The sequence below is a fragment of the Ovis aries genome, chromosome 13 (genome assembly GCF_016772045.2).
Source record: "Ovis aries strain OAR_USU_Benz2616 breed Rambouillet chromosome 13, ARS-UI_Ramb_v3.0, whole genome shotgun sequence".
NCBI classification, from domain to species: Eukaryota; Metazoa; Chordata; class Mammalia; order Artiodactyla; family Bovidae; genus Ovis; species Ovis aries.
This window is the reverse complement of record NC_056066.1, coordinates 65,108,644-65,134,172: the sequence shown is the minus strand read 5'-3', so window position 1 is coordinate 65,134,172 and position 25,529 is coordinate 65,108,644. Positions and strand designations below refer to the sequence as shown.

The 25,529-nt window shown below is 44.6% G+C and overlaps 1 protein-coding gene and 1 non-coding gene across 2 annotated transcripts in view; one reads left to right on the top strand and one right to left on the bottom strand.

Annotated features, from left to right (window-relative positions):
* Nucleotides 1–25,529, bottom strand: part of CNBD2 (cyclic nucleotide binding domain containing 2) — a 50,195-nt gene that overhangs the window by 12,126 nt on the left and 12,540 nt on the right. The window contains exons 4-10 of the mRNA XM_042230093.2: nt 24,407–24,570; nt 18,949–19,105; nt 18,303–18,454; nt 16,318–16,456; nt 9,055–9,169; nt 2,604–2,781; nt 1,668–1,788 (exon numbers count right to left, since the gene is read on the bottom strand). Of these exons, the coding sequence (XP_042086027.1) occupies nt 1,668–1,788; nt 2,604–2,781; nt 9,055–9,169; nt 16,318–16,456; nt 18,303–18,454; nt 18,949–19,105; nt 24,407–24,570 (1,026 nt within the window). The remainder of the gene's footprint in view (nt 1–1,667; nt 1,789–2,603; nt 2,782–9,054; nt 9,170–16,317; nt 16,457–18,302; nt 18,455–18,948; nt 19,106–24,406; nt 24,571–25,529) is intronic.
* On the top strand, nt 12,534–12,606 carry TRNAS-GGA (transfer RNA serine (anticodon GGA)). Its single transcript has one exon. It is a non-coding gene; the product is annotated as a tRNA-Ser (tRNA).

The window sequence follows — 25,529 nt, the reverse complement described above, 5'->3', positions numbered from 1 at the left end:
CAGTTTTGAGGACTTCCAGTCAGGTAGGTCTTGGGTTGCCCCACTATTAGATTCTGACTGATTTTTTCCCCATCATTAGATGGGGGTTACAGGTGATCGGAAGACAACTGTAGTACACCATCGTCATCACATCACATCCCACATTTATCATCTCATAAAGAAGGGCCATGCTATCAACATGATTTATTACTGCTGATGTTGGCCTTGATTGCCTCACTCAGGGAGCATTTTACTTTCAGTACTTGCTCCTCTGTAAAATTATTCTTTTCTTCCTCCTTCCCATACTGTACTCTTCGGAAGGAAGTCACTAAGTGCCATCCATGCCTAAGGAGCAGTGAGGGCACATATCTACATAGATTATTTGGAATTCTTCTGCATGTGAGATTTGTGTCTTCTCATTTATTAATTTACTCATATGTATGCATTATATTCATTTGTACTTACAGATTTTGTTAATTTTATCTATTTTTGGCTGGGCTGGGTATTCCTAATGGAATTCCTATGTGCAGGCTTTCTCTAGCTGCGGTGATGCATCTTTTCATATTGATTTCTTTCCCTTAGAAATATTTTAAGGGAATTCCCTGGTGGTCCAGTGGTTAGGATTTGGCACTTTCACTGCCGGGGCCAAGGTCAATCCCTGGTTGGGGAACTAAGATCTTTCAAGGCACAAATTGCAGCCAAAAAAAAAAAAGAGAGAGAGAAAGAGAAATATTCATTTAACTTTGCCACGTCTTTTCATAGTTTGCTAATTTCTTTTTATTGCCAAATAACAGTTCCCTGTATGGATTTGTCAGGTTGTTCATATTTATTTACCTTTCCATATAAATTTTAGCATCAGTTTGTCAATATCCACAAAATAACTCACTGGGATTTTGATTTGGATTGCACTGAATCTATACATCAAGTGGGGACAAACTGACATGTTAATGATACTCAGTCTTCCAATCCACAAACATAGAATATTTCTCCATTTATTTAAATCTTCTTTGAATTCTTTCATTATAGTTATATAGTTTTCTGCATATAGTTTCTGAACATATTTTGTTATATTTATACCTAGGTATTTCATTTTTTGGTGCTATTGTAAATGGCACTGCATTTTTTGTTTCAAATTACAACTGTTCATTGCTTTATACCCTTGTGACCTTGCTATAATCATTTATCAGCTCAGGAGGTTTTATGTGTTCTATTTGTTTGTTTATTTGTCTTATTCTTTATTTTGTTATTTTGTTTCATTTTTTAATTCTTTTGAACTGCCATATTGACAATCATGTCACTTGCAAACAAAGAAAGCTATATTTTTTCCTTCCCGATCTGTATTTGTTTAATTTCCTTTTCCTGATGCACTGTCTAGGACTTCCAAAACAACACTGAATAAGAGTAGTGAGAAGAGACACCCTTGCCTTCTTCCTGGATTATTTTAAAGCAAGTCCCAGATGTCATATCATTTTATCTATAAATATTTGGATATATATAATGTCTTAAATATATGGACCTTTTAAAAAAACATAACCACAATACATTACCACATCTTAAAAAGTCAACAATATCCCTTAATATCATCAAATCCAGAAAAGGATGTTTTTACACCTTTACTCTCATTATCTAGCACCCTCAGCCCATCATGTTACACACTGTATTGTGAACAAGGCTCTCTGCACACTTACCAAGACCTCTCCTTGCTCCACTGTGTGGATCTTCATGTAGGCCCCCACCGCAGCCTCCTTGGGGAGATCGCCATACTTGGTTTGGATCATGGGACATTTGATCAGATGAGAACACCTAGACCTGAAATTTGACAGCTTGTTAAAGAGAACTCGCTCGAAGCTCTCGATAATCAGCCCTTGCTCTACTGCATGTTAAGATCGCCCCTCCCTTCTCCCAGGTGGTGAGAAAACAGAAAATCCAACCCTGGGAGAGACTGACTGTCAGGAATTGTAGAGGTTTAAACAGGGAGGAGACTTGGGAGAGGAGGATTTCATCAAACTTTTTGGCCAATCCATAAAACAAGTGGCCAATCCAGGTTCAAATCTCGATTGGACTGACTCTAAAGCCCTTATCTACTGACTCCCTTAGCTGAGTAGACTTTTATGAAAAAGCTCAGATTCAAAAAGGCCGAGTGATACACAGACAGAAAGTCACCAGCAAAAAATGTATGCAGCCCCTTCTTCAGATGGGCTCCCTGAGAAAGGAAGCAGCTGACTGCCTGATGAGGCCCTGTGAGTCGGAGGCAGAGAAAGTAGACCCCAATATCAAACCCAGGACCTCTCTCAGCTGCCTTCTTTTTTAAGTCTTTTTTGAATTTGAATTCGTTACAATATTGCTTCCGTTTTATATTGGTTTTCTGGCCACAAGGCATATGGGATCTTGGCTCCCCAACCAGGGATCAAACCCATACCCCTTGTATTGGAAGGCAAAGTCTTAACCACTGGACCACCAGGGAATGCCCCCTAGGCAGCCTTCTACAGACACCCCAATCTTTGGGGGCAAGTTGTGATTGCTATCTCTGCTCTCCCCCCAGCATACCTGACAGTCTGCCCTGTAAGTTATATCCCCTTTCAACCAGACTCTGAACCCTCCAATCTGTCAAGGGCAATGCTTACTTGATTTTTGAGCCAAAGGTCTTTGGAAGAGTATTTCCTGAGGTTTTAATCTTCCTACTGAAGCTGGATCCTTCTTGCTCCTGGGCTTTCTGGAGATGAAAAAGCTTCAGAAAACTAAAATCCTGTACAGGATATGACCTGATCTGGAATTCCTTAAATCTCTCCACAGGAGATAAATCTGTTAGAGAAAGCACAGGAAAACACATTAATGACTCTTTCCATACATGAGGATAAAACTGGTGGTGCCTGGAGGTGTATCATAGTCTTATGCATGGTGAGTCTGATGCACAGGGGAATTAAAAACAGAAAAGAAAAATATTGTGGTTTCTGCGTATTTTCCCTCTGGGCTGGGCCCTGAGCTACAGCTTTATAACCATTACATCCAGGTGAATGTCATTAGCCTGATTTAAGAGAGAAAAATGAGAAGCAGAATTTAACACCCAGGAAAGGGCCGAAGGGCTTCCAGGTAAAGAATCCGCCTGCAATGCCGGAGATTCCGGTTCAATTCCTGAGTCGGGAAGATCCCCTGGAGAATGGATAGGCTACCCACTCCAGTATTCTTGGGCTTCGCTGGTGGCTCAGATGGTAAAGAACCCGCCTGCAATGCGGGAGACCTGGGTTCGATCCCTGGGTCGGGAAGATCCCCTGGAGGAAGGCATGGCAACCCAGTCCAGTATTCTTGCCTGGAGAATTCCATGGACACAGGAGTCTGGCGGACTACAGTCCAAGGCATCACAAAGAGTTGGACACAACCGAGTGACTAAGCACAAAGGGCCAAAGCTTCAATTTGAACTCAGGTGTTTCTAATTCCAAGCTCATGTCTTTCCATTAACAGATCACATTGATCTGGTTTTTCAAACTGGGACTGGGGGTTCAGTTCAGTCGCTCAGTCATGTATGCCTCTTTGCGACCCCATGAACTGCAGCACGCCAGGCCTCCCTGTCCATCACCAACTCCCGGAGTTCACTCAGACTCACGTCCATTGAGTCAGTGATGCCATCCAGCCATCTCATCCTCGGTCGTCCCCTTCTCCTCCTGCCTGCAATCCCTCCCAGCATCAGAATCTTTTCCAATGAGTCAACTCTTCGCATGAGGTGGCCAAAGTACTGGAGTTTCAGCTTTAGCATCATTCCTTCCAAAGAAATCCCAGGGTTGACCTCCTTCAGAATGGACTGGTTGGATCTCCTTGCAGTCCGAGGGACTCTCAAGAGTCTTCTCCAACACCACAGTTCAAAAGCATCCATTCTTCGGCGCTCAGCCTTCTTCACAGTCCAATTCTCACATCCATACATGACTGGGGGTAGGGGTAGCAATAAAAGATAAAGAGATGACCAGCCATAAAACCCTGAGCATGTGCTATGCCTAGCACAGTGCCTGCACCATAACAGGCCCTCTGTGAGAACTATTAAAAAGATTTCCACGAAAATACCACTCAGAAATGCTATGCTGAGTGAATGGACCCAGACACTAAAAAGTATATACTCTATAATTCCATTTACATGAAACCCTAGGAAAGACAAATGGAACCTACAGTGATAGAAGACAGATAAGTAGTTGCCCAGGGCCAGGGGTGAAGGATAGAGATTGACTGGGAAGGGGCACAAGGGAAATTTTAGGGGTGCTAGAAATGTTCTATAACTTGGTTGTGGTGGTTACAACAGATGTAAATTTGGTAAAACTCATTGAACTACACACTTTAAATTTGTGTCTTTTATTTTATGAAAATTGAACCTTAATGACATTAATTTAATAAACAGATCTCCTGAGAGTTCCCTGGTGGCCTAGTAGTTAGGCTTTCACTGCCATGGTAGGGGGTCAATTCCTGCTCAGGGAACTAAGATCTCACTTAGAATCAGCAAAGTAGAAAAAAAAAAAAAAAAAAGAGCCCCAGTGTTAGAATTAATTGTTAAAATTAAAATTAATGTTAGTAGAAGTAAATCCAAACTACACAAGGAGTAGTACTGGAAAAACAGAGCACATGTTTTTTTTTTTTAAAAAAAAAAAAACCCTAAATACAACCTATTTAGAAGACGTTGTAGCAATATTTATCAACATTTAAATGCATTGCCAGTACACACTTGATCCAGTAATTCTAAGAATTTATCCAATATGCTTCTGTGCACAAGTATGCAAAGATAAACACACCAGGAAATTCACCACAGTAGGGTAATAGCGAAAAACAGAAAATAACCCAAAGTATTTGTAAAATATAATTGGTTTAATTGTAGTATGTCCATACAAGAGAATAAAACTCAGCTATTAAGAACCACAGATCTAGATTTTTGCTTCCAACCAGAGTAAAAGGGACTAGATCCACTAGATCTACTCTCTCACCAGAAAGTAATAAAATACTGGGCTGCTGCTGCTAAGTCGCTTCAGTCGTGTCTGACTCTGTGCGACCCCATAGACGGCAGCCCACCAGGCTCCCCCGTCCCTGGGATTCTCCAGGCAAGAACACTGGAGTGGGTTGCCATTTCCTTCTCCAGTGCATGAAAGTGAACCCATTTCCTTCTCCAATGCATGAAAGTGAAAAGTGAAAGTGAAGTTGCTCAGTCGTGTCCGACTCTTTGCGCACCAGGCTCCTCTGTCCATGGGATTTTCCAGGCAAGAGTACTGGAGTGGGGTGCCATTGCCTTCTCCGAAAATACTGGGCTCAATACACCGAAAAAAAAAATGGTTTTCAAGACATTGGGCATCAGGCCATGAAGAATCATTATCCCTGCAAGATAGAAAACAAATGGGATGAGCTCTTCTATTGCCCCAACCGACCACCTGGAGGCTTTCTGGACGATGGTGCGGCAAAGGGAAACCCAGGAGGACTCCAGCCCTCTCTCCAAATTAACGTGACAGAAGCGAGAGTGCGGGAGAAGACAAGGCAGCTGCAGTTCACGGAGCACAGTTCCGGAGAGGAGAGCTCAGGAGAGAGGTCTGAAGATCTTCCAAGGGTCTCCTTCAGTCTCAGCTGAGTGCTCAGCAACACACATATAATGTCAGGAAACCACCAGCGGAATGCAACCCCTAAGACGGCTCTCAATGATTCCCGCCTCCTAATGGCCACACAGGTGTGTACTGTCCTCCCATTAAGTGCGGGCTGATTCTAACAGAGAGAACACAGCAGAAGCGACAGGATGTCACTTTTGAGATGAGGTTTTAAAGATTGTGGCTTTCGCCCTTGGGTATACTCTGTTGCTCTCTCTCTCTCCAGGGGAAGCAAGCTGCCGTGTCAGAAAAATAGCCCCGTAGAGATACTCACAAGATGAGGGACTAAGTAGAGTTTGCAAACAGCCATTAAATGACCTTGGAAGTGGGTCCCTCTTAACTGAGTCTTCACATGAGAACACAGCCCCTGGAAGACAGCTGCAACCTCACGAGAGAACTTGAGCCAGAGGCACTTGGCTAAGCCATGCTCAAAATTCTGACCCCCAGGAACTGAGAAATAAGAAGTATTGCTTTAAGTCATTAGGTTTGGGATAATTTGTTCTGCAGTAATAGATATTGCATAGTAGTAACAGTAGTAATACCCAAGGCCGGGGAAAGAAACACCCAAAATGTTTAAAGATGATGTTTAAATCATCAGAGTTCTCAAAAGACCAGAAACAGTTCCTGTTCCCAATAGCTAGATTAGAAAGCCTCACAAGTAAAAACGGTTTTGTCTCATAAATGGGACAAAACTAGCTCTAGATTAACTGCTCTGATCTTACCTACCAAAGTCTAAGTGCTAGTTTTTAAAAGATTAAAATATTTCCAAATAACTGACCTGCATGCCAGAAACAAATCTAAGAAATATTTACAGGAATTTAAAAATATGCAGCACCCAAAATTCAGTTTGTGGCATTCTGTGAAAATTTAACAAACATGCAAAGAAGTAGGAAAATAGGAACCATATAAAGAGAAAAAAGCAAAGAATTGAAACTGACTCAGAAATGATACAGATGACAGAATTAGTATGTAAGGACATTAAAATAGTTACTATCATTGTATTCCAAAGAGGAAGTTTTGTGTACATTAAGCAGAAAAATAGAAATTATTTTTTTAAAGCCCCAAATCAAATTTCTAGATGTGAAAACTGCAAGGTCTGAAATGAAAAGATGTATTGGATAGGATTAATAGTAGATTAGATAATGCAGAAGAAAGACTGATAAAGTCAAACATATAGCAATAAAAATTATTTAAAATGACGGAGAGGAAAAAAGACAACAGCAAAATATTATTAGAGCATCAGTAAAACAACTTCAAGCAGCCCAATATACATATGATTTGAGTCTCCAAAGTGGAGGAGAAAAAAAGAGCATTTTAAAAATAATGGTTAAAGATTCCAAATCTGATGAAAAATATAAACCCAAAGATCCAAAAATTAAATGAACCCCAAGCACAGAAACATGATGAAAATTTTTCCAAGGCACAATGTAATCAAACTGCTTAAAACTGATAAAAGAAAAATTTTAAACTAACCAGGGCAGGGTAGTGGTGGTGATTTTACCACTTACATTGAATTGCTCCATTGTACACCAGGAACTAACATACTGTTATGGGTCAGTTTTACTTCAAAAATAAACAAACGAACTCGTAGAAAAAGAGATCAGATTTGTGGTTACCAAAGGTGGAGTGTAAGGGAGAAGGAACTGGCTGAAGGTTGTCAAAAGGTACAAACATCCAGTTATAAGATAAATACTAAGTAACAGAGGTGCAATCTACATGATTAATATAACTAACATCACTCTATGTTATATAAGAAAATTGATGAGAGTAAATCCTAAGAGTTCTTATCACAAGAAAAATGTTTTCTTTTTCTTTTGTATCTATATGAAATGATTAATGTTCACTAAATGTATTGTGGTAATCATTTCATGATGATTTGTAAGTCAAACCATCTTTCTGTTTACCTTAAACTTACATAGTGTTATATGTCAATTGTATTTTGATAAAACTGGAAGAAAAAATAACAACCTCGGCAAAAAGGCATAGTATGTATAAAGGATATAAAAAGTTTTGCAAAGAGATTATACAAAGGTAAGAATGTTGGCAGACTTCTTACTGAAAACAATGTAAGCCAGAAGACAGACTTTAAGGCAAGTCTTTAAAATATTGAGCAAAAAAAAAAAAAAAAAAACCAAAAACTGTAAATCCTGAATTCTGTACCCAGTAAGAAATTTATTTATAAAATTAATACAAAATCATTCTTAAACATAGAAAAGCTGACAGAAATGTTAAAGGAAGCACTTTGGGCAGGAAGAAATGGTACTATGGAAATCTGATCTATACAAAGGCATGAAAAAAAATCAGGAATGGTACCACATAAAGACAAAATAGTTTTGTTCTTATTATTTAAATGTTTAAAATACAATTATTTGAAGCAAAAATAATAACCATGTGTTGTAAGGTTTTTAACATATCTGAAAGTAGAATGCATGACAATAGCACATCTGAGAGGGGAGAAACACAAGTATCCCGCTGCAAGGTTCCGATTCTATACGTGAAACGGCGTAATATCACTTGAAGGCAGCCTGCGATAAGTTAAAGGTATATACAACAAACTACAAAGCAACCACTAAAACAACATGACAGAGCTAATAAGCCAACACAGAAAATGAAATGGAATCATATAAAATAATCCAAAAGAAGGCAGGGGAGAAAAAGAATGTACTTAATACTGTTGAACTGTGTGCTTAAAAATAAAGATAGTAAACTTAATGTTACGTGTATTGTACCATAGTTAAAAAGAAAAAATTGGGGGAAAAAGTGAGAGATGTAGCTTTTTCTCTGGTGGATTAGCAATGGAAAAGAGAGAAAAAGGACAGACGTGAGAAGAGAACTGAAATTTACTGAGTACCTGCTAGGCACTGTGCATACAAGATTTCCCCTCATTCAGTAGCAACCTCTGTGATAACGACAGTGAACACCATCTATGTACCAACACATCTAGGTAGTGTTCTAAGAGTGTTATATATTCATTTGCTTAATTTTATAACAAGCCTACATGGTAGATACAAGGGTCTGCCTTACAGACTCTGAGGGCATCAGTGTGCAGGCGCACAGAATCACTCGCCCAGTGTTCACAGCGAGTAAGAGAAGGACCCTAGGCTTATGCTCTTAACCACAACACACAGCGACAGGCTCCAAGACACCAGCCCCAGAGGCCTGAGTACTCACCAAAGTCGCCCTGCTAATCAGCGGAACTCACACCTAGCTCTGGCTAGCCCCAGACTATCTTTTCTCCACCCCTCTCCCTAGAAGAACCTGAGGCCGAGGGGAAAGGCTGAAAGGGGCTGCAGGGATCAGCAGAAGCCTCACCTGGAGGCCGTGTGGACCCGGTTTCCACAGCTGGTAGAAGATTGTCTATCCTGCCAGGCTTTTCTAGCTCTAGGTTTCTGCAAGATGCGGTGGACCAGGCATCAGGAAGCTGCAGGATCAAGCGCCCCCTGCTGGCCGCCGGATGTGGATGTCGGCTTACCTTTGAGGTGGATGTTTGGAGGTCCGTCGTCTATGAGCTGCAGATGCTCCCAGATCCACTTATGGTAGAAGGGCGAGCTCTCAAGGTCTATCAACCTCAGGACTTCACAGATGCCCTGGACACGTACGGGACACAAGCAGAGGGGTCAACCCCAGCTCCAAGCAGGACAGGCTTTGAAGATAAGCTCTTTTTTGTTTTACTTGCTTCATGCAAGCGGTTCAAGGTCCTTTTTAAAACTGAAAATGCTATCTACTCATAATTTAAAAATTCAAATAGCTAAACAGCACGAGAACTAAAAAAAAATCACCATTAAGGATGTTATACATATTTTAAAATTTGATATATATTGTCAACCAACCCTCTAGATACGTTAGATAAGTTTACACTCTCCCCAATAGTGCATAACACAACTCATTGTAATACATCTGTGTAATACACTGACAACTTGGTTTTCACAGCCCTTTTAATCTTTCCTAATCCGAGAGATAAGAAAGATTTGTCATTTTTCATATGCATTTCATATCTTTATTAGACCTTAATTTTTTAAAAAAAATTTGGCCACATCACACAGCTTGTGGACTTTTAGTTCCCCAACCAGGAATTGAAGCCAGGCCCTTGTCAGTGTAAGCATGGAGCCCTAACCACTAGAAAGTCAGGGAATTCCCAGTCTTAATCTTTTTTAGTAGGAACTCTAAGAGACCCATTAGGATTAATATTCAAGATAGATTACTGTTGAAGAGATCAAACATTTTAATAAGCCCTTATTATATTCCAGGCATTGTGTTAGGAGCTTTATTCAACATTCATTCAACAAACATTTATCCATCGGGAACTGCAGGTACTAGAAAAATACACATGAGCAGTTCTCTTTGGAAAGATTCTCATGGGTGTTTAATCGCATCTGAATCTGTGGAGAAAACAATTTCACCATGTGTTCCCAAATGATAAACTGTTCAAAATGAGTTGATTACGGGCATTAATTATGTTTGCAATGCTAGCAGAAATCATGTTCTCCAACTTTGCCCAGGCCCCAAGGACACCCAGCCACCCAAGGCCGATTTCTCCCTCTACTGGCAATAAGAGTAAACTATCAGAGTGGGGACAACTGTGCAAACAGCTGGCCAAGTGGGAAATAAAAATGAGGAAACAGAGTAGCCCCTTTAGACATGGCAGGTGCTCTTCAACTCCAGCCAGAAGGGCCACCCCAGAATACACCCCGGTGTTGCCTGATCTTCTGAATGTTCAGAAGAAGCCAGAGATCAGAATTTTCATGTATTATAGAGTCTTCACATTAACAATGGAATCAGGGGTCCTGCTTCTTTTGTCTGCTCAGGCTTTTCTAGTTGTGGCTCCAGGGCTCCAGAGCGTGTGTGCTCAGTAGTTGAGGTGGGATCTTTGTTCCCCAACTAGGGGTCAAACCCATGTCCCCTATACTGGAAGGCAGATTCCTAACCACTGGACCACCAGGGAAGTCCCATAAGTTGGGTTTTAACAGAAGACTGTAAGGGACTAGTCAACTCATCTGCTAGTCAAGGGGCCCTCTACCTGCTGTCACTTTGTGACATCTGTATTATTTTTCTCAGAATGAAATTCAAGCATCAGAAATCAGCTGTGACGCTTATTTAGAAGCAGATTTCCAGAGTTAATGAAGCAGAGTCTCTGGGATGAGGCAGGACTCTGCCTTTTTTAAGAAGCATGCTAGGAGTTCTTTATGCATACCAAAATTTAAAAACTCTTCCCCTAGGTCAGGGGCCCTCCAGCTTTAGTGCACATCAGAATCACTTGGAAGTACAGGTCAGTGTTGCCAGGACACAGAGTACTGAGCTCTGTCCTCCCAGAGTTTTGGGTTTACTAGCTCTTGCGTGGGCCTAAGAATCTGAATTTTTTAGTGAGTTCCCAGGTGATGCTGATGCTGCTGGTCCAGCAGCAACACTTCGAGAACCACTGGATTAGAAGATGACTGAGTAGAGTGAGCCTGTGCTAAACTAATCTCATCCTCACAGACTATGAAGTAAGTACACAGTCTCATTTTACAGATGAAGAAATGAAGGCTCAACCAGAGTAAGAACTTTCTGTTAGTCAGGATGTCATTATCATGCTGATTAAAGGAAGTCTTGAATTTATACCCCTCGCCACACATCTCCCTCATCTTTCCTGCTTACATAGTATCAAAAGAATTTAGAGTCAACTGGGGGGACACATGGCCTTCCTGGCTTTGGAGGCGATCACCCCAAAATTTTAGGAAAGAGGAAGCAGAAATCAGGGAGGGGAAGGAATGGTAAATTACTGAGGTTGGCCTTGCCAGGTGGCGCTAGTAGTGAAGAACCCGCCTGCCAATGCAGGAGATGTAGGAGATGCAAGTTCGATCCCTGGGTCAGGAAGAGCCCCTGGAGAAGGAATAGCAACCCACTCCATATTCTTGCCTGGAGAATCCCATGGACAGGGGAGCCTGGTGGGCTACAGTCCAAGGACTGCACAGAGTCGGACACGACTGAAGCGACTCAGCACACAGGTTGGCCTTCAGGGCTCTCCCCTACCAGTTCCTCCTCTAGGCCCTCTCCCACCTCTCCTCACATAGGATTCTCCAAACTTACCAAACCATTCCCCGCCCTCCACTGGCAAGGACCTCACCCTCATCCTCACCCTTCTCTGGGTCAGATTCTGTGCATTGAATTCCCCTTCAGTGTTAAGCGTGTAGAGGCCAGCAGCCAAACACTACATTTCCCATGCTCCCCTGCTGCTCAGGCTCTGGATGTGATTTTTTTTTTTTAATTCTTGTATTTATTTATTTGGGGCTGTGCTGGGGCTTTGTTGCCGTGTGCGGGCTTTCTCTAGCTGCGGTGTGCGGGCTTCTCGTTGCAATGGCTTCTCTTGTTGTGGGGCACAGGCTCTCAGGGGGGTGGGCTTCAGTGGGCGTGGCACATGGGCTTAGTTGCCCTGCGGTATGTGGGATCTTCCTGGGCCAGGGATAGAATCTATGTCCTCTGCATTGGCAGGCAGATTCCTAACCACTGGACCAGCAGGGAAGTCCCTGGATGTGATTTAGCTTCCACCAATCCAATGAAGCTGGGCAAGGCTTGGTTATGGAACTGAGGGACATCCACTTTGTCAGTGGAGACAGTGGTTGTAAAGGTGGCTTCCTAAACTTGGCAGGGGCAGCAAGTATCAGGGACAGTCCAGTTCTGGATTCTGGTCTGAAGTTATGTGAGAGTCACTTTCAGTCCAAAGCCTGTTTATTCAGGTCTCCCCTCACTAGTAAATCTGTTAGTCATTTAACATCCCATTTACAGTAAATCCCTTTCCTGCTTACACTAGCTAGACTTGACTGTTCTCTCAGACTGAACACAGGATCACAACACAAACATACTCCTGGAGATGCTCAAACAACCTGCTCCTGGGTAAAGTGTATCCATGTTTATACATTTTACTGTTATGAAGGGTGCGTTACACACAACTTATACACAGTAGTAAAATGGGCTTCCCTGGTGGCTCAGAGGTTAAAGTGTCTGCCTGGAATGCAGGAGACCCAGGTTCAATCCCTGCGTCAGGAAGATCCCCTAGAGAAGGAAACGGCAACCCACTCCAGTACTCTTGCCTGGAGAATCCCATGGAGGGAGGAGCCTGGTGGGCTACAGTCCATGGGGTCGCAGAGAGTCGGACATGACTGAGTGACTTCACTTTCATTTTCAAAATGTACCACACTCTTATTGGAAATTCTATATAGCCAACTGATTCTCACAGAACGCTTTCGTTGATGTTGGCTGAACTCATATGCCTGTGGCTAGCCTGTAGTCACAGTTCAACCATGATTTGACAAATTAAGTTACGTGCCAAACTACTCTTTTCCCCAAATAATTAATAAGTCTGACTTGTAATCCACTGGTAAACTCTTTTTCACCCTCGTATAAATTATATTCATTACACTGAAACCTCTTTCAGGTTTAACACTATGTATATTAACTTTCCTGGTGGCTCAATGGTAAAGAATCCACCTGCCAACGCAGGAGATGCAGGTTCGATCCCTGGGTTGGGAAGATGCCCTGGAGAAGGAAACGGCAGCCCGCTCCAGTATCCTTGCCTGGGAAATCCCATGGACAGAGGAGCCTGGTGGGCTACAGTCCAGAGGGTCGCAAAAGAGTTGGACGTGACTTTGAGACTAAACAACACTGTGCATATCAGAACTTCACCTCTTCATCAGTGAGGACTTTTAGGATGAATCTATGATGGGTCTTTCTTAAATACTGGAAAAACATTTCCTTAATTTTTTTCTCTTTACAACGTAACAGCTAGACACCCAGCCCACTGTGGAATTTAATCTGCATTATAAATATTTTCTGTATAGCTTTCTTAAGACAGTCAGCAAGGTCATAAATCAATGCCTGACTTAAGAGTGTCTGCCTATTTCCCTTGCATACATGCTTCCACTACGGCTGATTTTCAGCTACCAGTGGGAAGTCGCTGAACACGGAATTGAGAAGAGATGGGCACAGTGTTTAGATTTCCACCACACGGATATGACAGGCAAAAGCCACCTCGAGCGCACAGATGATAGTAAAATGCAATAACGCTCAGGAATGATATGTTTTCCAGTATTAATAGCCTTGTTTTCAATATAATAAATTTAATTGTAATTAAATAAATTGAATAAATTCCTGAGAACTTAACAATCAGCTTTCACCGGCCAGGAGGAGCCAGCTCCAGCACACAACCAATCTTAACCCCTGCTTTTGTTTGCTGCTGCTGCTGTTAAGTCACTTCAGTCTTGTCCGACTCTGTGCGACCCCATAGATGGCAGCCCACCAGGCTCCTCCGCCCCTGGGATTCTCCAGGCAAGAGTACTGGAGTAGGGTGCCATTGCCTTCTCTGCTGCTTTTGTCTAAGGGCCCTATATTTCAAGGCTCATCCCCCACCTCACCTTCTCCAGGAAGCCCTCCTGAGAGCCTTCAGCCTTTCAAGAGTTTCCTATCCTGAATTCTTATAATTCACAGAGTTTGCACTAATTGCTCGGTAACTGGCACTGACAACTTTGTTTGTCTACACACAGAATCTAGTGGAGAATATATATATAAGGAGAGAGAACCAGCCTTTTCCACCTTTGTATCCCTCCAGGGCCTGAACCAATGTGTCATGACCTTGGCAAAAACTTGCCAAATGTTTGTCTTGGTTTAACATGTAAATCATAGGTCTATGGGAGATACTAAAAGTCCGGGGGCAGAGTTCTGGCTCTGCCACTGGCTAGCTGGGTGGCCTTTCCTAAGGCATCTTAGCCTCAGCTTCCTCAACTATAAACTTGGAATAATAATACCTTCCTGGTAGAGCTCTGGTGAAGATTTATGGTGGAATGGTACTTGATACATGGCTGTTCATCAAAGCACTGTTTGAAAAAGCAAGTGTTGAGATAACCTAAATATCCATCAATTAGGGAACTGGTTAGATAAATTAAAATACAGCCATACAGTAAAATACTACACAATGTTAAGAGAGAATGAGTAAGTTCTTTAGGTACTGATATGGAACAACCTATAGAAACACTTATAAGTGAAACAGCAAAGTGCAGAAGAGTCTGTATACGGTGATGCGACTTATGAAAAAAAAAGGAAAACACACACACATGCATTTGCCTGTGTACACAGACAACGTGTGCAGAACAGACGTGAGAAACTGGTGCCAGGGGTGGTCTGTGAGGAGGGATAGAATGGGGAAGAGAGGGGAAAGGGAGCCATCACTCTTGTGAGTATTTTGAATTTTGAACCATGTGAAGTACTACCTATTCCAAAGTAATGCAAAACAAGATTAATGATGCCCAGAAGTGAAGAGCCTCTCCCCGCCGAAATGGTGGTTTTGATGATGAGGATGTTGGTGGTGATAACGAGCTACTTAGGGGTCTGAGCAGAGTCAACAGGTGACAGAAAGGTGGACTCAAGTCAATCCCAAGCCCCAGCTTCTGGGAAAAGGAGCCTTGGGGTCAGACAGACCTGGGTTCAACCCTGCCTCTGCCCCTGATCAACTGGGTGAACTTGAACAAGCCACTTAACACCGTCCCTTTCGTGTCTATAAAACAGGAATGATGACAATAGCAACATCCTTTGGTTACACAGTAAACACACAATAAATTTAAATTTTTCTTTTCATTATCAACCAACAGAGAAGTTGGCAAAGGACATAAAGCAATTTGCAAAATACAAAATTGAGATAGTAAACAAATAGGATTAATCTTGTTAGTAATCAGAAAAATTATGTAAATTAAATTCTCAAAGAGGTAGTAACCGTACCTATGAAATTATTGGAAAAGACAAAATTTATATAGTAAACAAGATTAATCGCGCTAATAATATAAAAGAGTATATATAAGTTAAATCCCCAAAGAGGTAATAACTGTCACCTATTAAATTAAAGAAACCTTTGAGAGAGCGACTGGCAGAGGTTGGTGGCACTGACAAAGCTGTATGTTGCTGGGAGCTAGAGAAAGTGGAGCCCTCCTTCTGGAAAGCAATTTGCTCTGAGAGTCAAAAAAACGGTGATTTTAAGAAATATCACTTTTGAAAATCTATTCCCAGGTGAAGAGCTCATTGTCTCCTCTTCCTGGAAATTTTTATAATACGGTCATTATCACTTTTACAATTTTAAGATAATAATTTTTAAAAAGTGATCTGGAATCCTTAAAATTCAATTGCCAAATGCATAATTTAAATATGTATCTATAAATAAACACATAGATGAGCTCAAGGAAAGAGAACCCTCCCCCAACACTTGCCTTCTTTCTGATGGAACAGCTCTGTATCTTAACGATCACAGAAACCCTCTGATGGTGGGAGGCCAAAGAGTGTCCTTTGCTTTTTTAAACTCAGTCACTCAGTTGTGACTCTTTGCAACCCCAGAGACTGAAGCCCATCAGGGTCCTTTGTCCAAGGAATTTTCCAAGCAACCAGGATGTGGGTGCTCAGAAAAGGATGTGCTGGGACTTCCCTGGTGGTCTAGTGGTTAGGAACTCACCTTCCAGTGCAGGGGGAGGGGCTCAATCCCTGCTCAGGAAACAAAGATCCCACATGCCTCATGGCCAAAAGAACAAAACATTAAAAAAGAAAAGAAACACTATTGTAACAAATTCAATAAAGACTTTTAAAAAATGGTCCAGGTTAAAAAAAAAAAAAATTAAAGAAAAGGACATATGACAAACCAGGGCTCCCCCCGGTCACCTGGCCACAGGATGCCAGACTAGCCATGGTCTCCTTAGCTTCACCACCCCCGCCCCAGACCTCTCACCTCACAGACAAACATGATGGAGGACGATTCTATAAAGTCCTTTGAGATCAGCTGCCCGTAGGAGAACTTCTCTACCTTCCCCAGGACTACGAGCTTCCAGAGCGTCTCATCGGACCAGGAGTGAAACAGGTCCATCTTCCTGAGGGGAAAAGCCTGTGAGACTTCCTCACTGTCCATCACGGCAGAGGCCTAGCACTTGGCGATTCCTGGAAAGGGAGTGTGTGCTCCTGCTCTGGCAGAGGCCTGAGGTGGATGACTTCGTACCCGTCCTGCTCGCTAGCCCTGCCTGCAGCCGGCCTCCTGTCACTTGTCCTTTGCTCCCCTGCCCTCTTCTTCTCAAGGCCCTGCCCTCCAACTGCTCCCCTCACTGCACCTCAGAGGCACCCGAGCTATTGGGGCTTTGTTCTCTTTCAATCCTCCCTCCAGAAGCTTCTTCCAGCTGAATCCCCCACCAACCTGGAGACCACTAAACTGCTCCCATTCCAAGGAATACCCAAGAGTTCCTCACTTCAGCTGTCCTCTCTCCCAGCCCAGCAGTCCAGGCCCTGCCTCTGGTTTGGGCAGCTCATTCCAACCCTTGTCTCCCTCCTCCAGTCTACTGACTGCCGGTCCTCAGCCCTGGGCCAGGGGATGGCGGAGGTCAGGACCCTCTTCTTTTGGCCTGTTGGTGCCCTATGGTGGAAGGCCCACCCTGTGATGACCACCCCTTCTTTGACCTCAAACCTAGTATACCATAAATCATGGGCTTTCATAGGTGGCCCCACTGGGCTGCTAATAAGCATCACAGATCTTTTCTCAGCTCCAAATTGTGAGCTCAGAACTCGGGTGACTCAGGCCTCAAGCTGGGGGTGGGGGCAATGAGCTCCATCGGGGCATCAAAGGGGAACAGGGTCGGCACTGTGTGCAAGGAGGAGAGGGGTCTGGAGACAAGGAGGAAAGTGGGGCGACCAGAGAAGGAGCGCCTCCTAGGCCAAGACTGGGCCACACACTTCCCATGAACATGGCATTGGATTCTTACAATGACCTTGGAGAGAGGAATCCTGATCCCCACTTTCCAAGGCAGGAGATGAAAGCCCAGGGAAGTGAAGTGACCTGTCGAGAGTCCTGTGGCAGATAAACTCAAGAGCTGTGATTAGAACATGGCCCTATTTTTCTTCCACTGTATGAAAATATGAACTGCCCCTCCCTTCAGGACTGAGTCCGCCCTTGAAGGGCTGCGGCCCCTTCATGGGGGTGGCTCTCTTAGCTCCAGCCCACAGAGGCCAGAGCCCTCTGCCCATCACACTTCTCTCTGCTTCTGCATCCCTGCAACCTGTATCCTTGGTGCCAGCATGGATGCTGCAATTGATTTTCACTCTTTTCCTCAAGGCGAGGAACAAAAGATAACTGGATGAGCACCTGTCTGTGCCTGGCACTGGGACAGCAGAGAGAAGATGATGGTGAAAAAGGCAGGCCTGTCCTTGCCGCTGAGCTGCTTGCTTACTGTCTGATGGCACAAGAATTATAGTTTGGATGGGGCTTTAAGGAAACACAGGGTGTGATAGAGCACTGAGGGGGGCACCCACTCTATTCTGGGATGCAGAGAGGTGGCCTTGGTGAGGGAGGTGAGGCAGTGAAGCCTGGGGACTTCTAAGTCAGACATTCTGGACACATCACCATCCTGAGCTTCGCTTCCTTCACTATGAACTGGGGAGAATGAGAAACAACACGGTGGGATTGAATGTTCACATTAGATAAAGTGGGTGGTACAAAAGGCTGAGCCCAACAAGTGTGCAAAGCATGTTACCAGCTCATTAAGAAAGGGATATTTGAGCTGCGACCTGAAGGTATAGTAGGAGTTTGCTAGACAGAAAAGTTGAAGTTGGGTGGGAGGTGGGTCCCAAAGAGCATTTCAGGCAGAAAGAATGGCACCCAGTGTTCCCCACCGGGCCAAGGACAAAGGTGCCTACGAAACACAGGAGGAAGGTGCTGGCTGCCAGAGTTACCTAAAAAATTCAAACCGAAGCTGAGCATCCTTTTTAACTTCTTCGTCCAGCTTATTCGCCATGAAATCCTCTCGGTCGACAACCAAGAACTCCGTTTCTTCCATACAGACCACGGTGGCCCTTCTCACTGTAGAGATGAGGGAGCCCATTTCCTGTTGAATGGACAGGAGCACAGGCAAATGAGAGGCACCCTGAGCTTTCTGTCTGCAGCCTTGACCACCTCTTCCCCGTTTCCATCTCCCCCCAGAAATCTCTCTTCCCCAGAATGCGGGTTCCCTGGCCCATTCTGTGCCCCTGCTCACTCCCTGCTGCTGTGGATCGATCCCCTGCCCCTCCACTGCCCACCGCCATATGCTGCCTGTGGAAAAGAGGCAACCAGGCTTAACCAAGGCAGGGAAAGGAAGCTGGAGAGGCCTTGCTGAGGGTTCACTGCATCTCTGGGGGTTACAGAGAGAACATACTCCTTAAAACATCACAGATGAAATGGTCGGACTTGGACATTACCAGGCCCAGCTCAATCGGCATTTGACAGGGCAGGGACTCGCACGAAGCAGAAGGCAGGACTGGGCCGGGCCTGGAGGTTCCAGCAGGAGTCCTGTCACCCCCAACCCCTCCCCAGGAGGGCAGACCCTTCCCCCGTGCTCACCCCAAAACAGCTGCCCTTTTGCAGCAATGTCGGGTGGGGATCCAAGAAGGCACTGCTGCCATCCTCGTCCTCCGTCACGGCCACCGTGCCCAGGTAGATAAAATAAAAGCTGTTGCCCCTCTGGCCCTTCTTGATGATCACACGCCTGCGACCAAACCTGGGGAAAGACCGTGGCCGGTTGGTCTGGTAGCAACACACAGTCTGGTCCCTGCCAGGAGGATATCTAGATGGCCTGCTCTTTGTTCTGGAGTGTGAAAGCACAGACGGGCTTCCCAGGTGGCACCAGTGATAAAGAACCCGCCTGCCAGTGCAGGAGACCTAAGAGACTCGGGTTCGATCCCTGGGTTGGGAAGATCCCCTGGAAGAGGACATGGCAACCCACTCCAGTATTCTTGCCTGGAGAATTCCAAGGACAGAGGAGCCTGGCAGGCTACAGTCCATAGGGTCACAAAGAGTTGGACACGACTGAAGTGACTGAGCATGCACGTGCGCCTGAAAGCACAGATGGGGCTCGAGGGACCTCAGAACTGTCCAGCCCCAGCTCCATCAAGCTTGACCTCTTCACTAACATGTGTCCAGTTCCCACCTCCATTAGACGGAAGCTTCAGGAGAATACAGCCTTTGTCAGTCTGCTTTAGGCACCTAAGTAAATGCTCAATGAATGGTCATTGAGTAAATGAATGAACAGCTGCTGGAAGCAGTGGGTGAGTAGCTAAATGATTAACAGCACTGGCTTTAGAGTCACACTAGGATCCAAATCCTGGTTCTGCCCTTAGCTGTGTGATAGTAGGTGACTCATATCCCCTCCCTGAGCCTCAGTTTCTCCTGTCTGTAAAATGGAGATGAGCATATATAGAAAGAGATGGATAAACGGTTTTATTATGATCCCTAATAGCTCAGTACCCAACTAAGAACTTCTAGAGCAGAGGTAGCCAGGTTCAAAGCAAACTAAGAGTTCTTAAGCTCAGAGGAGGATAGTTTCTATATTTCAAATACAAGTTCAAACCACACCTCTTTTAATATTTATTAATCCATTCAATAAGTTAGACAAATACCAGTGGTATCTACCAGGCTTAGTGATAAAGGACACAAATCTTGTTCTCAAAATTATGGTTAAGTACAGGAAGTAAATAAGATTTTATTTTATTATTTTTTTTAAATAAGATTTTAAAATGCTTTAAAATGAGAATTCCCTGGTGGTTCAGTGGTTAGGACTTCACACTTTCACTGCCTGGGTTCAGTCCCTGGTCAAGGAACCAAGATCCTGCAAGCTGCAAGGCACAGTCAAAAAGAAAATCACTTTAGGAGAGGCTAATTCAGAAGCACAGAGAAAGGGCACTTAACCCAGTGTAGGAAGACCAGAGAAGCCTCTAGGATAGTGAGTGGAGTCATCCAGGGCAACAGAGAGATGGAAGAGACTCCTAGGCAGAGGGGCCACCATGTCCAAAGGCAGAGAGAGCTGGAAGCCTGCACGTTCAGAGAAACAGCAGTAAGCTCCAGCAGAGGGGACAATGTACAAACCAGAGGCTTTATCAACAGAGGAAAGAGGAGAGGCCCAGATAACAGTGACTAGTTTGGAGAAGGCAGGTATATTCAGCCGGGAAAGAAGACTTTAGGGATAAAAAGAACACAGTTCAGTTCAGTTCAGTCTCTCAGTCGTGTCCGACTCTTTGCGACCCCATGAATCGCAGCACGTCAGGCCTCCTTGTCCATCACCATCTCCCGGAGTTCACTCAGACTCACATCCATCGAGTCCGTGATGCCATCCAGCCATCTCATCCTCTGTCGTCCCCTTCTCCTCCTCCCCCTAATCCCTCCTAGCATCAGAGTCTTTTCCAATGAGTCAGCTCTTCGCATGAGGTGGCCAAAGTACTGGAGCTTCAGCCTCAGCATCATTCCTTCCAAAGAAATCCCAGGGTTGATCTCCTTCAGAATGGACTGGTTGGATCTCCTTGCAGTCCAAGGGACTCTCAAGAGTCTTCTCCAACACCACAGTTCAAAAGCATCAATTCTTTGGCGCTCAGCCTTCTTCGCAGTCCAACTCTCACATCCATACATGACCACAGGAAAAACCATAGCCTTGACTAGACGGACCTTAGTCGGCAAAGGAATGTCTCTGCTTTTGAATATACTATCTAGGTTGGTCATAACTTTTCTTCCAAGGAGTAATTTTAATTTCATGGCTGCAGTCACCATCTGCAGTGATTTTGGAGCCCAAAAAAATAAAGTCTGACACTGTTTCTACTGTTTCTCCATCTATTTCCCATGAAGTTATGGGACAGGATACCATGATCTTCGTTTTCTGAATGTTGAGCTTTAAGCCAACTTTTTCACTCTCTACTTTCACTTTCATCAAGAGGCTTTTTAGCTCCTCTTCACTTTCTGCCATAAGGGTGGTGTCATCTGCATATCTGAGGTTATTGATATTTCTCCCGGCAATCTTGATTCCAGCTTGTGTTTCTTCCAGTCCAGCGTTTCTCAAGATGTACTCTGCATATAAGTTAAATAAGCAGGGTGACAATATACAGCCTTGACGTACTCCTTTTCCTATTTGGAACCAGTCTGTTGTTCCATGTCCAGTAGGCCAGCCTTTATTCCAGGGTAGACCCTCAGAGATCATCCAGCTCATCCAACATTTGGGGGGGTGAAGAAAGATCTCTCTTATAGCAGATATCTGTTTCTTTCTTTCTTTTTCTTTCTTTTTTTTTTTTTTTTTTTGCTGTCAAGCATCTGGTCACCTTTTTCCACCCACTGATTTTTGGTTTTGTTTGTTTAACTTATTTTTGGCTGTGCTAGGTCTTTGTCTCAGTGCCTGGACTTCTCCTTGCAGCGGCTTCTCTTTCTGTGGAGCATTGTGGAGCATTCTCATTGCTGTGTGCTTCTCTGGAGCACTGGCTCAGCTGTTGTGGTGTACAGGCTTAACTGTTCCATGGCATGTGGGATCTTCCTGGACCAGGGATCCCACACAGAACAGAGACTGTCCACTGCAGATTCCTAACCACTCAACCACCAGGGAAGTCCAGTCCCTGATTTTACTTTAGGGAAAACACCTTTTCTTGACTCTCAGGCAATCAGAACATCACTGACCAATTGGTGATTCGAGTGAGGTCAATCTGGTTCAGAAAATACTAATCCCAAGGCTCTGACTTAACTGGGAAGAGGTAACTCCTTTTCCCAATGGACTGAACTTGGACAGATGGAAGCTTGGAGCTGTGGCTGTGGTAGCGGGCTGGCTACCATGAAGTGGGAGTCTCAGCCAGAGACCCTCCTTTGCATCCATATTTGCATAAGCTGCAAATATATATGATATATATGAGCCATCAACACATTCCCCTAGGCCGGATTTTCTGTCACTTTCTAGTGGAAGAATCCTGTTTGATCTGTTAACCCCCAGTCTCAGAAATAACAAGCAACCAGCAGAGAGCTTTAATAATCATGACCTCCTGATGTTCACAAAAAACCTGGAGATTTCATAGTATTGTCTTCATTTCCCCCATGGAAATTGTAGGCTCAGGAAGGTTAAGTGGGTTGCCTGAGGTCACACCAAGGCAGATGGGACATTAAATTCCAGAGTTTCTAGGCCTGTGATTCTTTTTCTTACTGTGATACAATTCTGCCTGCTATTGAATCTTACAGTTAAGACAGCAGTGATACCCTCCCCTCTCCCCTGAACTGGAGCAAAGAAGATGGTTCCCCCTGCCTGAGATGTCCTGTGTACAACTCCACCTGTCAAATCTACCAGCTCAAACACCACCTCTTCTGTCAAACTCCCTTGGCCACGTCAGCTGGAAGGTTATCTCCCTTTCTTGGCTTTTATTATCTGTGAGATGGACCCTGCCTTGGTAATGAAGGGTCCATTTAGTTAGTGGTGGTTATGCCCTAGACTGTGACCTCTATGAAGGAAGATAGAACACAAACCTATAGTGAGCTTACATTTAGAGTTTCAAGACAGGTCTTACCTCAAATACTCTACTAGGCTGCCCCCCTGAGGCCACTGAAATTTCCTGGAAATAATGTGGAAATACCACAAAAGCACCTCTCAGGCTTCTCTACGCCAAGGGACTTACTCGGTCCTTTCTTTGTGCCATGGACCAACTGGCAATCTGGTGAATGCTTCACAAAACAATGTTTTAAATGTATAAAAGAAAATATAGCAGAATTACAGTTAACACAAATCTAAGTTTGTGATACAGCAATATATCTGCCTCTTTCTGCAAAACAAGAGCTAGCAACAGACCTAATAACTACCATCTTTTCAAGACCCAGAGAGATGTTATGGGGAGGGAGGTGGGAGGGGGGTTCATGTTTGGGAATGCATGTAAGAATTAAAGATTTTAAAATTTAAAAAATAAAAAACTTAAAAAAAAGATGTGATAAATGAAAATTGGCTTTTGAGAAATCTGCAACATCTTAAATATGTGATAATATCTCTAAGTTCTTTTGGTTTAAAAAATTATATAGTGGTTTGTTACCTACATTCACGACTGAAGGTAATGATAAATTTAAGAGGGTAATGAAAAAAGAGATAATATTTTTTCTCATCCAAGTTCACAGACCCTTCCCCTAGTTGTTGCTACCTGGATGAAGTACACCTCATCTGTGATCCCTTCTGGCTTTTAAGGCCTGAATTTGAGTCTCAGCTCTGCTACTTCTTTAGGGGGTGAACTCAGATGAGTCATTCCCCTCACTTTGCCAACAAAGGTCCATCTAGTCAAACCTATAGTTCCCAGTAGTCGGGTGTGAGAGTTGGACTATAAAGAAGGCTGACCGCCAATGAACTGATGCTTTCAAATTGCGGTGCTGGAGAAGACTCTTGAGAGTCCCGTAGACAATGAGGAGATCAAATAGGACAATTCTAAAGGAAATCAACCCTGAATATCCATTGGAAGGACTGATGTTGAAGCTCCAATACTTTGGCCACCTGATTCGAAGAGTCGACTCATTGGAAAAGGCCCGGATGCTGGGAAAGATTGAGGGCAGGAGGAGAAGGGGGTGACAGAGGATGAGATGGTTGGATGGCATCGCCGACTCAATGGACATAAGCTTGAGCAAACTCTGGGTGGGAGATAGTGAAGACAGAGAAGCTGGGCATGCTTTAGTCCATGGGGTCGCAGAGAGTCGGACCCAACTAAGCCCCTGAAAAACAACAACAACAAATTCCCCCCCACCCACAGCCTTAGTTTTCTCATCTGAAGACAGAGAGAATTGGACCATATCCTTTCTGAGGTTCTAACTAGCCACACTCAGTGGCTCCTTAATTCTGAGCAGATTCTCAATAAATGGCTGAGATACAGCATGCTGTCGTCATAACAGTGAGCATGAAGGTGAAATGACAGACGGTTTCTCACAGCCGACACCCCACAGAGGGGCTGGTGGACCCAATGTGGCCTTCACAGCCGGGCCCTTCTTGCATTGCCCCGCCCCAGGCCAGGGGCCAAGGGGTGAGCCCCTCACTGACCGTTCAAAGCGCATGACCTTGGCCAGGAGCAGCTGCAGGGGCTCTGAGTAGTTCCGGTAACTGTCCAGAACCTGCAAGAGGTTGCAGAGTGACTGGATCTCGTGCTCTGCCCTCCAAGCGGGCTGCTTCTGCGCGATCTGAATGGCCCTCGGAGGGAAGTGACCCTGGGGGGAGAGAGAGCCAAAGTGATGCAGAGGACCCAGTAGTTGCCCCCAGAGGCTGGTGGGCAACTCCCCACGCTCCTGCCCCACCCCTTCCCATTCCCACACAACAGTGGCTGACATGTGATGAGTGTGCCCTGTGTGCTGGGTATCAGGACAGGCATCTTACACATACCATCTCGCTGCATCTTTGCCCAAAGAAGCGTGGCGCGATTATTATCCCCATTTGACAGATGCAGACACTCTGGCAGGATTGTGACCTAGAACTGCTACATGCCAAGGCCTGTGTCCCCAGCTACTGACCAAGAACCACTGCCATTCACTGACCCCACCAGTCAGTAATGGGGCTCCCTGGGCCCATTCGATACATTGCACGCTTCGGTCAAGGCGGACGTCCCTTGTCTCAGCCTGTACCTCAGCAAGCCTCAGGAGCCTAAGGAACAAAGAGAACCTACAGAGACTCTCAGCTAACCCTCCTAAGCCAGGACTCATGGACCAAGATGCGGGCAGATCCAGGCATTCGCTCGCCACTCCCACCTTCCAGGGAAACAGTGTTGTGATATTTACTTGTATGTATTTGGCTGCACTAGATCTTAGTTGTGATGTGTGGGATCTATTAGTTGCGGCACGTGGAATCTAGTTTTCCCAACCAGGAAGCGAACCCGGGCCCCGTGCATCAGGAGCAAGGAGTCTTAGCCACAGGTCCACCAGGGAAGTCCCAGGAGAAAATCTGAACTCCTACCACAGCCTGGGGCCCCACGTGGTCTGCCTCCCTACCTGCTGACTGCCCTCCACCCGTGCCTTCTGCCGCTCTCCTTCTTTCTCTGGTCTCCCCTCGTCTTTTGCCTGTGCCAGGCTCACTCCTGTCTCTCAGGCTTTGCTTGGACTGCTCCCTCTGCCTGGAATGTTCCTCCCCTGGATTTTTACAAGAATATGACTGCCACTTCCTCCCCTATTCTGCT